The sequence below is a fragment of the Sciurus carolinensis genome, chromosome 2 (genome assembly GCF_902686445.1).
Source record: "Sciurus carolinensis chromosome 2, mSciCar1.2, whole genome shotgun sequence".
Taxonomy (NCBI): Eukaryota; Metazoa; Chordata; class Mammalia; order Rodentia; family Sciuridae; genus Sciurus; species Sciurus carolinensis.
The window spans coordinates 161,500,680-161,515,546 of NC_062214.1; the positions used below are offsets into that span (position 1 = coordinate 161,500,680).

Consider the following 14,867-nt stretch of genomic DNA (forward strand, 5'->3'; position numbering starts at 1 on the left):
GAATCCAGCCTAGCAGGACCAATGGGCGCCAGTCCTTTCCCTCTCCCTGTGCGCAGTCTTGGGGATATCTAGAGTATTTGTCACTCTGTTTAATAAAAGTAAAGATTCTGAGTGGCTTTGATCATTGGCTAGGATGACAAGTTGGGTCGACTGAATTGTAATTGTGACGATACCCTTTTCCTTTGTGTTCTCTTGCCAGTCACTCGTGAGGCCATTGGTTTCCTGTCTGCAGTTGGGGTCTTCATTGTTCTTCTGGCCGTCCTCTTCCTCTTCATCAACAAGAAGCTTCGGTTTGAAACCATAGGAGGTCTCCCATGCCTGGAGCAACGAGGGAAAAGAAAGCACTCTAAAGACAGGACTGGCATCCACACGGGGCTGGGTAAGCCTTCTTCTTCTTTTTTTTTCTTGTCATTTTGTAGTTTATTTAAGAAATAATTGTACAATTCTGTTATAGAGGGAAGTGGATGATAATATATAATGGGAGTGGGGGTTGGGAGTGAGAGAGGAATGGAGAGACTTTAGATCACATAGAGGGAAATGAGAGGGAGGAGGGGCAGGAGTATGAAAGATGGTGGACTGAGACAGACATCATGACCCTATGTACATGTGTGATCACACGAAAGGTGTGACTCTACATCGTGTGCAACCATAGAAATGAAAAGATGTACCCCATTTGTGTACAATGAATCAAAATGCAGTCTGTAAAAATAAAAAAAAATGTTATTTTATTGATAAGTGGCTAGGATGAACAGAAATGTAGGAGAGCACCAAACTTACAATAACTACTTTGGGGAGCACTTTGTTTTTTTGGCTGTTTGTTAGGAGGGCAAGAGAAAAGCCTTATTCTTTATATTCTCCTGAGCAGGGGCAACTTGCTGTGGCTTGGGTCAGGGGAGCGTGTCACTGTTTCTAAGATGGGCCCCCCTAAGAACTCACAGAAGCTTGATTAGATACACGATGAATGGACATTACTAAAGGATACCCTCTCTTTATGAAAGAGTGGATGGGAGAAGGCTGACCACCACTTCCTGTCTTCCTACCTCTTTATTACATCCATGTTAAGTTTCCCTCTGATGCTTATAGAAATGAGTGTATTTTGATTGATGATATAAAGATATCAGAGATGTATTTTAGCCTCATGATGTTGAAACAGTGCTGACATTTGACTTCTGTGCTATCTTTGAGACTTTTAGTATCCAGGACCACTTGCAGAATAACAGTCACTTTTACAAAGGAAGATTTTTACTCTAATTCCACCGAGTATACTCTACCATTATTTACTCACTGCCTTTAATCTGATGAAGGAAAAAAAAAGTCACATCAGGATATAATTGACTTCTTGATCCTAAAGGACACATTCTACTTTCCTGTGCTCAGGTGTAGAACTTGGTGATACAGGATGTTATCACAGTGGTGGTTGTTGACACACGGAAGGTAGACACTGAAGGCAGTACCCCTCTCCTACAGGTGACATTACCCTTTCCTAGCAGGCTGACTCTCACCCTCCTCTTTCATACCCCACAGGTATGTATGAGGGCATGATGGAGCCAGGCAAGGTGCAACCTTGCCTTCTCCTTTAAGTGGGGCCAAGTTCTGAAGGAGAACATCTTCTGTTCCTCCTGCTCCTGCTTGTGTTTTAAGTGAGCCTGGACCAAGTAGAACATTTGATAAGGCACCTTTTATAGCCATGGACAGTTTAGACTTTTCACCTTGTTGTAAAAAAAGCACATTATTTAGGAATGAAAATGTATTAGTTGTCTGTTGCTTCATTACAAATGACCCCAAAACTTGATAGCTTAGCAACACAGACATTTCTCTCCCTATTTTTGAAGTTCAGGAATTTTGTTGGATGGTTCTAGATCAGAGTCTCCCCTGGGGCTGCAGTTAGTGTCAGCTCAGGACTGAAGTGTGGCTGGTAGAATCACTTCCAGGATGACAAAAGACCTCAGTTCCTGTCCCCATGGACTCTCATGGGGCTACTTGAATTCTTCGTGACATGGCAGCTGACTTTCCCCTAGTGAGAGATCCTTGGAGAGCAAGGGGGAGCCTCTGTTCCTCCTATGACCTTGTCTGGTCTGTCACTTCTTTTACATTCTTTTCTTTAGCTGAATATAGCCCATTCTCAAGGGAGGAGGGACTAGGTTCCACTTTTTGAGGGGAAAGGTGTCAAAGAATATATAAACTTTTTTTCCAATATTTTTTTGTTGTATTATAATTATACATGATGATGGGATTTGCTGTTACATATTTTTACATGCACATGCTATATAACAACATAAATTGATCAATAGTGTGTATGTGAACATATTGTGAAATCACTACAGGAGATAATAATGGGGAAGGGTGTAAATTGCATATTTGGCAATTGATTGGGTATTGTCGCTCTTGTCTTAGTTTTTGAAGTCCACTTAGGACATCCGACTCATCTGAAGAATAAAATGGAATATTTTACATAGAGTTTGTCATGTAAAATCAGGGATTTATGAATAGTTTAGCCACTACTATCCCACCTGGATTATAGGTAAGCTGAATGAGTAGACTTCTTGCTTGGCAACAGGGTGGTAAGAAGGTAGGAATTTAGTGATTCTATTTTCCTCCCTTCAGAGCTAATTGTCAGACATTATGTGACTTTGGCCAATTATGGAACCATTCTGAACTTCAGTTTCTTCATCTGTATATTGGGATTATCAATACATCTCTGGAAGTGTTGATCTAATTAAATGAATTGATTTTGTAAAATTTCTAGCACAATGCCTCTGGTAGAAGTCCTAGTAGAACTTTAACCATAACATTAAATAAGTAATGGCTTCTAGGAATGACATTACACACTTAATTCATTGTATTCATTATTTAAATTGGGAGATTAAAGTTGGTGATGTTTTCTCCTTTGCAAACTATAATGAGTACAAAGGACTAAGGTTAGAGCTATTTTAAATATTTCCTTTTTTTCTTGTGTGACATGTTATTTGAGTGTTTTAGAGACAATTATAAATTATACTTGCAAATAAGTTGAGGTTTAAAGACAATGTTGAAACAATAACAATAAAGCATGAGCAAGAAGCTGTTAGCTCAAAAACACAGAAAACTATACGCCTGCAATTCAGAGTGGGGTCCTGTGAAGAGAGTTTTAAAAATAGCTTATTCGTTAGACTCTCTAAATCTTCATGTCTAAAGCAAACACCTTCATTTTGACATTTCTCTTTGTAAAGGTTTAATTGTCATTGATCAAGAGTCTTTGAAAAACATGCTTCTATTCCAGAATTTATCTAACCTTTGATATTCACCTTAATTATCATCCTCAGAACACTGATTTCTCGGTGAAGTTGGGATGTTCTTAACATATTTTGACAAATGTTGAAGATGGAAAGCAGGCAGCTTGGTGTGGTGGAGAGGAGTGTGGTGCAGACAGTCAGAGCTGAGCTTTGCCACTAATTGGCCATGATATTTTGGGAAACTCACTTCACCTCTCTGGGTCTTAAGTCCTCATTTGCAAATTGATGAGTCTGGACTAGGTTTCTCCCAATTTTCATTCTGTGATCCTGTTTGGTTCCTAAGGTTTCCATAGCAACTCTTCTCTTGCTTTCAGTCTGTGAATGGAAGAGCCCTAATAAAAATGATTAAAAATCAACTAGACCACTCTACTCTTAGATTGAACCATATAAAATTGCCATTTTTATAGATCAAACAATTGACTAAATATTAGTAGCCTAATTAATCATTATTATCTATGTGAGGTACTGAGGTATAACTTTTTTTTTTTTTTTTTTTTTTTTTTTTTTGCTTATCTGGTAATATCAGAGAGGCAAGAGTAACTATTTTCTGAACCTATGTGCAAAAATAACTTGAAAAAAATACCTTACTTTACTTTAGACTGTATATTTTTTGAAGCTCAAAGATTTTTACATATTCTATCTGGAATTAGGTAAGGTGAGAAATCAGATGAAATGGTGTCTTTCCAATAACACAGGTAATAATACTGGTAACTGACAAATATCATTTATGTAGCACTTAATATTGTCATGTACCTGGTAAGTCTTTTACATGCATTACTTGATTTCTTTATTTAAGGTGCTGTGGTGTTCATTGGTAGTGTTTGCTTTGGGGAAAGGATGGATTCCACTTGGAACAAAGAAACATTTGTTCAACTTTGAGGTAGGAAGTTGATTACAAATGAAACTGCCATAGTGAGATACCTTTTAAAGAAGTGTCAGAGAGAGAGAGAGAGAGAGAGAGATATTTTTGTTTGTTTTCCCTAAATCTTTCTTTCTTTCTTTCTTTTTTTTTTTTTTTGTGGTGCTGGGGATTGAACTCAGGGCCTTATGCATACAAAGCAAGCACTCTATCCACTGAGCTACATCCCCAGCGCAATCTTTCTTTATTTGTCGGAGTAAAGAGCTTCACTTAAGAGGCACAATGCAGAAAAGATAAAGGATGTGATATGAGACAGTTCCTTTCAAAGCAGAGAGGGAAGAAGAAAAATCTACTTCTGGAAAGGTCAGAGGATAACTTGGAAAGACAACAGGGAAAGATTTAGCGGGGGCCTGAGACATTTCCTGGACTAGACTCTGAGAAGAATGGCAGATGTGGAACCCCATCAGAGCAGCTGTAAAAAGAACAGAAGTCAACATGGTCTGAGAAAGAGTCAGAAAGCAGAGGTCCCTGTGCTTCCCATTTGGAACTGAGACAGGAGATTGCCTCACAGGTATACATGTGGGCCTGAGGTAGCTGCAGTGGTGTAGAACATAATTGTGGGGTTGAAGAAGACTTCTCTTCTGCAATTCTTGTGAGTAGTTCATGCAAACAGATGTTTCAAAAGTTTCTGCATGTATGTAGGGAAGATACTGGTGAACAAGAGTCAATATTTTTGCTGGGGAGCTGTTGCATCACAGCTCGGGATGTGATGGGTCTGTGATAGAGGTAGGGGAGTGAATGACCCATTTTCCTAGAATCAGGGCTGGCTTTACAGGCATCCAACCTGTGTAGTGGCATGAAGCTCCACACTTATAAGAGCTCTGCCTAATGCCATGCTATTTCTGTCTTAAAATTCTAATACTTTTGAGGGCCCTGCATTTTCCTTTTGCACTGAGTCTTACCAATTATATAGTCTGTGCTACCTAGATGAACACTTCACAGGGAATGCTGTAAGGGCATTCTTTTGGAGGTTAGCAGGAGCCAGCAGGAAGAAATGGCACATCATCTTAAATAAGCTTACACCTTTGCCTGGATGCTCTTGGTTTAAGGGAACATAGCAGTAGGAGTGGAAGTCCCAAAGACTGATGATTTATCCGAAATTGTGGACTAAATTATTTTGAGTGGGGGTGCTTGTCATATTTTTGTTTCTGTGACCAAAACATCTGACAAGAGCAACTCTGAGGAGGAAAAGTTTATTTTGGCTCATGGTTCTGTGGTTCTGTCCATGTTCTGCTGGCCCATTGCTCTTGGCCCCATGGTGAGGCAGAACATCATGGCAGAAGGGCTGATGGAGGAAAGCTACTCAGTTCATGGCAGCCAGCGAGGAGAGAGAGAGAGAGGGGAGGGATATCTAATTAGTCCATTAAGATTATCCAGCCATCAAATGAATTAATCCACTGGTTAGGTTACAACTCTGATAATCTAATCACTTTGCCTGTGAATATTCTGAGCTTTGGGAGGGGGCACCTTGTATTCAAACCATAACAGTGGGCAAGTTACCATTTAGCTTCTCACCACTGAGAATTGGAAGGAGGCTTCAGAGACAGATGAGAACACCAAGAGTAAATAGGGAGACAGCTTTTGTACATTTCAGCAAGCTGGATCTCAGCTGGTGCTCAGCAGTAAGGCTGTGCCAGCTGGATCCCAGAAGTTAGGTTGGTAAAACATGACGGTTTCTCCCTTCCTGTTGCTAGACAGGCCCAGCTGATAGGCCCCACACCAAGAACACCCCCACCTTCTTACCTGCAACTGAATGATTACCTTCTGGTCTGGCAGAAGCCTCTGACCTACCTCAGCACTTCCTCTGCTTGGACCATAATGACTGTTGCTGTTAAATATTTTTTAATTTCATCTCTGCATTTAGGTTAGAGTACACTCAAGTACAACTTTCCTGATATAATTCAGTTAAGTAGGTACTATCAGTGTCTTTGTTTTATAGGTGAAGAAACTGAGGTGTAGGAAGATGAATTTTTTTCCCCAAGATATTAACTGACAAAACTCAGACTCAAAAATGTGTAACCCTAGATGTCAGGATCTAAATGCCCTATTTTTCTGCTCACCTAATCTTCCAAATTCAATCCATTACTTCATGGTTTTAAAAAGAAGAGGAACTTCTGGGATGACAAAAATTTGGAAAGGTGGGTTTGGTGGTTGTATTGCTTTCCTGTGGCTGCCATTACCAATTACCACATACTTGGTGTTTTAACATAAATTTATTCTTGAACCATTATGGAGACCCCAAGTCTGAAGCTGAGGTGTCAACAGGGCCATCCTTTTTTGGAGGATCTAGGGAAGAATCTGTTCCTTGTCCCTCTCTCCTAGCTTCTGATGCTGCCAATCATCCTTGGTGTATATTGTCTTGGGGTTTTAACACTCCAGTCTCTACCTCCATCTTCCTATTACCTTATCCTGCTTGTTTCTGTCCTCTATCATTTGTCACTCTGATAATCCAGAAGATCTCACCTCAGATCCTTAACTATATCTGCAAAGATCCTTTTTTCAAATAGAATAACATGTATGCGATCTAGGGATTAGGAAATGGACATGTCTTTTGAGGGGCTACCATTCAGCCCACTGTAGTAGGGAGGGGAGGATGGAAACATTGCTTGGGAGTAGTTTTCAGTCAGGCAACACTAGGAGAGTTGATGAAGAATTAGATGGAAGATTCTCTTTTCTCCAAGTGCAGTTAGAATGATTCTCACAAAGATGTAACAAAAGCTTGTCAGACAAGCTTTATGACAGAGTATAATCAGCAGTCAACTCTGAGCTCTCTTGAACTATACAGGATCCCAATACCAGGAGGTTTTTAAAAACTATTAATGTATAACTAAAAATTGAAACAGAATGGGGATTTAAAGTGTGGATAAACTTACAGCTTAAGGAAACATGCCTGGTGGTTTAAAGGTAGGTCGGGGTGGAATACCTGGATGGAAAGGGGTAGGTGCATCATTAAGTTCCCCTTTCAAGTCATGAAAGTGAGTGCTTAAGCAGACTGTGAACACTGGCCAGTCCACCTTTGCTCTAGCCCATAGTTATCCATTTAGGGGTTCCCACCAAGTTGCCTCTCACCAAGTTCAATTCCATCTTGGTCAGCAAGCAAGGTGTTTCCTTCAAGATGTTATCGCCTCCCACTACCGTACATGTTCTTGCCTCTACTTCCATGTGCGGTTCACTTCTGCAGAGATTATAAATAAGTTATTTAGAAAAAGTGTTGACATTATACAGTTATTCAAATTATAGGCAACTTTAATTTATATTCAAGATTCTGAGAGTTCTGCAAGGTTCTTTTGTGTGTGTGTGAATTTTGCCAAAACAGGAATCTGACTGTCCCATCTATGTATCTTCCAGTGATATCTTGATGATTTTGACAACTCTTCAGTTTTCAATGCCCAAATAAGCAAAAGCAATGACAACTTTTATAAAATGGTACAAATCAGGATCTAAAACAGGTATGAAAATAAAAATATGTTGTGTAGTGACTAACATACATGGATAGTTTTATTTTTTTTTCTAAAAAATTTTGGTTCCTTTCAAATGGAGGACATGTAGCTCCTCTTACAAATGTAAATAACCGTCTTCAGCTTCCTTATACTTCATATATATGTGTATAACTGATCAATTACATATAGGCAGAGAGATCATTTCAAAGGATCATGTAAAAGCAGTACAAGCCATACTCTTCTTTACTGGGAGACTTTGCTTGCCTTCTCTAACATTTTATTTTCTTTCACCTGTACTCAGTATCTACATTTCTTCACTGTCAGCCTGGTTCAGTGGCTTCCTTTTGGGATGCACTACTCAGATGAATTGTAAATAAATCAAATATGTTATCATAAAAAAGACTCAATGTTTGTTCTCATTTTTTTCTATAAATGCCACTGAGATTAATTTTTTAACAAACTTTAAGATTGCACAATGATTTATTTTAGAGTAATGAATTTGACAATTTTTAGAATGCCGAGATCCATTTCTTCCACCCCAACTTTGTGTTTTTTTGTTTTTTTATGGAATTAAATGCATGGAATTACCCCTTTGAATTTCTTGTGTCACCCTTTTCCGCTGGGGCAAATGCAAGACAAGACCCAACGTGAAGAGTGGTACCTGGAGTGAGAAGCACATTGTTCAAAATCTCAGTTGCAAGGTATTTTCTCTTCTGATTTTAATACTTTAATTTACAAAGGATACACATTTCTCTGAGTTGTATTTGACTGAATTCTTTGTAATTGCTGTTTTTGTACATTGGAAGTTTCACATTGTTCAATCTAATAAATGAGATGAAAAATGAAAAACTGAGAACTGTTTGATCATCAGGATAAGTTTTGGTATATCATTGTTGTGTTCAGTGACTGGTTTGGGGGACTTGATTAAAACACAAATAATTGAGAATTGATTTTGGTCTTATTCCATTATTTTAGAAATACCTATAGGCGTGCAATTAGATGTACTTTTCATAGTATGACTGATTGAACCCTGTTTCTCTCGAGGGAGCAAATTTCAGAAGCCCAAGTTGATGGGTTACTGCTCTGAGAGTATCCATTTATCCATTCATCATTACTTATTGGGATTCTTTGTCAAGTCACACCCTGTGCTAATGCTGGAATTAAAATGGTGGAAAAGAGAGGTAGAGTCCCTTGTCTCTTAGAAATTCTTTTGATGAAGACAGCCAAAACAAAGCTAAAAATAAAGAGGCAAATAAAATAATTATAGATTATTACGAATGCTATAGATTGTTACAAATGAAATAGATGCAGTGGAACACCTCTTGCTCATTCTTGGGTAGGATAACTGACTGAACTTTGTCGTGATAATAGGGAACTATATTAGTGAAAGCTTTCCATTACAGAACTAATGTCGTGTGATTGTGTGTGTGTGTGTGTGTGTATATGTGTGTGTAGGGTGGGGAAAGAGGGAGGGAGAGGGATCAGAGACTGATGGATTGATTGATTTTAAAGACTTAGCTCATATGATTATAGAACCTGACAAATCCAAAACCTGCAGGGTGGGCTGGCAGTCTGGAGATTCAGGGAGGAACTGACATTGCAGTTGAAGTCAGAAGGCTATCTGCTGCAGAATTCCTTCTGATTTGGAGGTCAGTCTTGCTTCTGTTAAGGCCTTCAACTGATTGGGTAGGGTCCATCCACATCGTAGAGAACATTCTGCTTTTCACAAAATGTTAAATGTTCTAAATGTTAATCTCGTTGACCAAACCAAACCAAACCAAACAAAAAACACCCTCACAGAAACATCCTGAATAATCTTTGAACAATATCTGGGCACTGAGACTCAGCCAGATTGACATGTTTAATTAACCATCATAGAAGCTACCTTCTGTGCTTATGTTCTTATTTCCTGTAGTGTATGATGGCAGGGAGGCAGGGGAAAGATCTTCACTTAAAAATAAAATCATCTTTTATTATGGAAATGTTCAAGTATACAAGAAAGTGGGGGAAAGAATGGTATAATGAACCCATGTGCTCATCATCCACTTTCAATAATTATTAACAAAGATGATTCATTTCTAATTATACCTTATTGTTTCCATTTCCTTTTTCTTTGCTCAGGAGGTAACATTCCCTTAAAATCTCCATCTTTACTATTTGTTTTCTTGCAACTTAGACTGCAGGTGATAGTTCCCTGGTAGGGAATTTGACCCAGCATGTGAACTTGTTATCCAGTCATCTAGTTGCTGGAGATGGAGATATTTGATTAGAGGTTGGGAGGAAACAGAAAGTCACCCAACAGGTTTGGTCACACTTAGAGTTGGGATGTGAGCCGTTCTGCTTTCTTAGTTATTTACTTAAGTGTGCATGGTGAGTTACCTTAGAAACAGACTCTTCTTGTGGCATTTGAGCTTTTTCTGTGATGTAGGATATTAATAATAGCAAATTGGAAGCTCTTTATAAGTATGAATTGCTGTGGAAATGTTTAACACTTAAGTGTGAGAACTCCCTAAACAGCCATCACTATTTCAAAAGCTGCAGAAGATTTCCTACTTTACCAATGATTGTATAACATACGGGTATCTGACATATATAGTTCTATGCCTTATTCTTAGCAGAAACTCTGGATCCTTTCTGTGTTGGAAATGGTCACAGCATGGGATTTTATGACTGAGAGTTCTAGACAGTCCTTAGTAAACTTTGGTGCCCACATAGATGCTACTCAGTAAATGTTTATAGCTTGGTTGATTGACGCTCTTATGTCAGTCCTGCAGCACAAATCCCTAGGATGATCTGGGAAGGCCTTAAGCACACATCCTTTTGCTGGAAATAGTTTAACCATCTTCCCTACTTTGTGGGCAGTTTTGAGGGTTTTTGATGTGATGGAGATGAAAGATTATCGATGAGGAAATTTCTTGTGAGTTGAAAGCTTGTGTGTTTGCACATGTAGAAGTGTATCACCATTAACAACAATTGTTTTCTCTGTATCTCTTCCAGAGAAATCTCTCCCCAGGATACATCCTATCTGTAGGAGAGTGTAGGTGGTATTGGTTATACTACCATAAGATATTGGGTTTTTGTGTTTTTTTTTTTTTTTTTTTTTAATCTGTAAGACAGCAATACCCATTACATTTTAAAGACACACAGCCTTAAACCTAAAAAAAATTAGCTATGGGTATGTGGAAAGAAAAAGGAGTTACTGTTTGAAATAGAGTTAGTAGCACAGATTGCTGTTCCTGCATTAAAGTGAGCGTCCGAGTTTATATGCTCAACTAGCTATTTGAGTAATCAGTTTTAAACTAGTTATTGGAGTAATAGGTTTAAATCTTCATCACTTTTCTTAGCCTAACAGATTAAAGTAAAAGAAAGAGCGTGTTATGTCTATGGCTATATGTTTCTTTGAAAATATTTAGATTCCTCCAAAACCCTCTTAAGGAGCCAATGCCTTGTTCATACCAGTCTCATAATAATGGCAAGCTTATGTATTCTAGGCCTTATGGTTGAGGTTTGACGACAAGATGGCAGGTATTATTTTAAGTACATGAATTTAGGAATTCCAAAAACATTTTGAACCTTATCTTCTTATAGTTTCTTTACTCTGGATCTTGTAAGCAGTTCTTAATACTTAGGAACAACTAATGTAAGCTTTGTAGAATATTACTATCTGCTTCAAAACCACTTACCGTTTTTGTTCTTCCCCAGCAGCATTTACAACAGAGGGTTCATTTATAATTGTCATTCCACAAAAGTAGACCATTTGATGAAACAGAGGGTGATGGAGGAAGCCTGTTTTGAGAGTATTAACCCTTTGAATGCTTCTTTTTTAAGTCACCATGAAGCAAAATTCAAATCTCATCCTTACGAGACAGATTACACAAGGTCTGGTGAGGATCTCAGTGCCTTAACATTTTAGCAGAAAGCTTTTTTAAAAGTTGGTCTTTGATCTTCTCAAATCCTTCCATCACCATAAACAAGGAATGCTTGTTAAAGCTGTTCCTGGTAGCTCATCCTCTGATAGAAAGATGTCCATATCCTTTTAAATTTTTATTTTTCCTGTAGTTTGGCTTTGTAGTCAAAGCCCTAACTGGTATTAGTTTTAGGAATATTTTAGGGCAATAATTCTATTTAGAATTTTCACAGAGAAGCTAAAACTAACCAAAATGTGTGCCCTGTGTGGGACCTTGTTTTGAGGAGGAAGCCAGTGTGAAACACTGTTTTCATACCTCTTGAAGGAATTTTCCTTCTAATAGCTGCTCTATGGTAGGACCTGAATTTATACTAGAAATCTTTTTGGAATGAAATATTAGTCGTTTGCTGGTAGAATCTCATTCATTATGAGTGATGGTAATAAATTCTAGTTGAACATAAACTGAACTGTAACAGAAGAATGCAGAGGTATTTTCTCAGCAAGCAGGATTCCGTATCTTTCAATGAGAAATTGTAAGGATTGAAAGAAAAAGAGAGGAGAAAAGCAACAGACAGGCATTGTTGGCTTAAAATAGAACGGTAACTAGCATTTTGGTATAACCAAATAGATACAATCTGTATAAACTATATATAATGCTATAAAATAGGTCATGCATGTATGTGGAATTAGTTAAGAAACATTTGGCTCACAATCATGCCTAGAAAACAGTGCTTCCCAGTTCTTATGTAAAATTCTCTGCCAGCAGGAAGGGAAATATAAAAGCAGTGTTTTCAATGTGAGGCCACCTTGGCTGAGCAGATCTGAGAGACATCATGTACCACTCACCTAACAGACTTATGTTCATAACCACAAAGATCCCATTACAGCTGCTGCTTTTGATGGGATCTCAGGGGAATCTGATTATTAATGTTTACTAGACACAGAAGCATTGACATTGTCATCTTATTAGCATTCCTATTCCAAAAGCCCAGTCATCAAGGACCCCGGGAGACCTTGCTTTGATAACTGCTAATGAAGAAGCTAAAATGCAGAGTAATAGTCATTTTAGTAATGAACAATTTTACTACCTGTTTACTACCTGTGTAAACAGATGAAAGGAAAACATAAAGAAAAATATCAAATAGTTCTTAGCATTGATTTAGAGGTCTAATTTAAGAGTATTGATGAATTCATTCATTCATAGACAGTATGGGGCTAGTATAAACAAGAATGTGAGACTACGTTCTAGGACCAGCCAGAAACATGTTTGATGGAGTAGTAATTTGTGATGGAATTGTTTTCTGCCTAGACATGAAAATTTCATTAGATGAAAATTCATATTTCCCTCATCACAAACCTAGTGGGAGCCAGATTAAAACCTGTTGTGTAATTATGGGTCATATGGTATCTTTCAGACAGACCAAGATCCTCCTTTAGAATGTTATCTGGAGGGAATATTGACAACTTACCCAGAACAGTTCTGTCATTTGCCAGTCTGATGGAATGGACGCTCAAAGAATTAAGCATCTTTCTCAAGGTCAATGGACTTTTATTTATTTACATGCAGTGCTGAGAATCAAACCCAGTGACTTACACATGCTAGGCAAGCGCTCTAACACTAAGCCACAACCCCAGCCCCTTTCCCAAGGTCATAGCTAATTGTGGGGGTAGAACTGGCCCTTGGTGACTCATCTGTTTAAGTGTTATTCCATTGTCTCTCCTAAACTCTTAGTGAAAAAAAATTTAGAGTAACTGTAATGGGAAGGATTTGAGAAGGTCAAAGACCAACTTTTAAAATATTGTACCAAATTTTATATGAAGTGTAAAGTTTACTTCTATATTTTCTAGTAAAAGAAAACAAAGACAAACTATTGCTGAATAAACAAGATGATAGTAATAAAAACAAAATATCAAAAAATATTTCAGGGGGCTATTTATGTTACAGTTACTCTAATATTTTTCTGACAAAAAACTTATAAATATGAAATGTATGTTGTTTCAAGTAACAACATAAAAAGCTATAGAAACATGCAAAATGTGTCAAAATGTTACATGGCAGGAGTATTGTGATAAAATATATATGTGTGTATAGAGGCATGTATTCAAAACTATTACCTATATGGTTTTAGTCACTCTACTAGATGCCGATAACACAGCAAAGGCAGAAATTATACAGCTAATTGATCTCACGGAACATCTAGTTTAGTGAATAAGATAGATGTTAAATGAAATAATTATATAATACGGTCATCAGTAAGCTACAATTATAATATTTGTCAATAAGAATGAATAAGAGGTGTTATGAGAGAATATTTCAGGGTGATACAGCTTATTTAGCCTGGGTTAAGGGGGGTGGACTGTGAGGCAGAGCATTTTGAGAAGTGAATTGTGAATCGAGACTTGAATGGGTGATGTTGGGGTGTGGGTTGGGGAATCTGGAGGGAGGAGAGCGTTCTCAGCCCATGAGAGGAGCCTGATGATGTAAGGAGATGAAGGGAAGAGGAAAGAATCCGAAGCAGAGAGAGCAAATGGGAGTAAGACAAGACTGACCCATGCATTACTTTAGAAGCCCTGTTGAGGATATTTTTTGGGGGTGGGGTATTTTAATCATCAGGTATATTTTAAAACTACAGTCATTAACACATATTAAATGTACACCTTGGTGGGCTTCACTGTAATATTTCCATACATGTTTATATTGTGCATTGGTGATGGGTAGAATCCAAAGAACAATGGGTCATTTTAAAACTAATGCAAATTAAAACAACTCTAAGATTTCATCTTACTCCAATTAGAATGGCTATTATCAAGAACGCAAACAATAATAGATGTTGGCATGGATGTGGGGAAAAAGGCACACTTGTACATTGCTGGTGGAGTTACAAATTGGTGCAGCCACTCTGGAAAGCAGTGTGGAGAATTCTCAGAAAACTTGGAATGGACCACCTTTTGATCCAGTTATCTCACTCCTCGGTTTATACCCAAAGGACTTAAAATTAGCATACTACAGTAACACAGCCACATCAATGTTTATAGCAGCTCAGTTCACAATAGCTAGATTGTGGAATCAACATAGATGCCCTTCAACAGATGAATGGGTAAAGAAACTGTGGTATATGTACACAATGGAATATTATTCAGTCATAAAGAAGAATAATATTATGGCATTTGCAGATAAATGGATGGAATTGGAGAATATCATGCTAAGTGAAATAAGCCAATCCCCCAAAACCAAAGGCTGAATGTTTTCCCTGACAAGTGGATGATGATATATAGTGGGGGTGGGGGAGTACGGGGTGAGGGAAGAATGGAGGAACTTTAGATTATGT

General features: G+C 38.0%; 1 protein-coding gene across 2 annotated transcripts in view; it reads left to right on the plus strand.

Annotated features, from left to right (window-relative positions):
• Syt16 (synaptotagmin 16) overlaps window positions 1–14,867 on the plus strand; it is a 255,577-nt gene that overhangs the window by 131,787 nt on the left and 108,923 nt on the right. For both annotated transcript variants that reach the window (XM_047540402.1, XM_047540403.1), the window contains exon 2: window positions 200–379. In XM_047540402.1, the coding sequence (XP_047396358.1) occupies window positions 200–379 (180 nt within the window). The remainder of the gene's footprint in view (window positions 1–199; window positions 380–14,867) is intronic.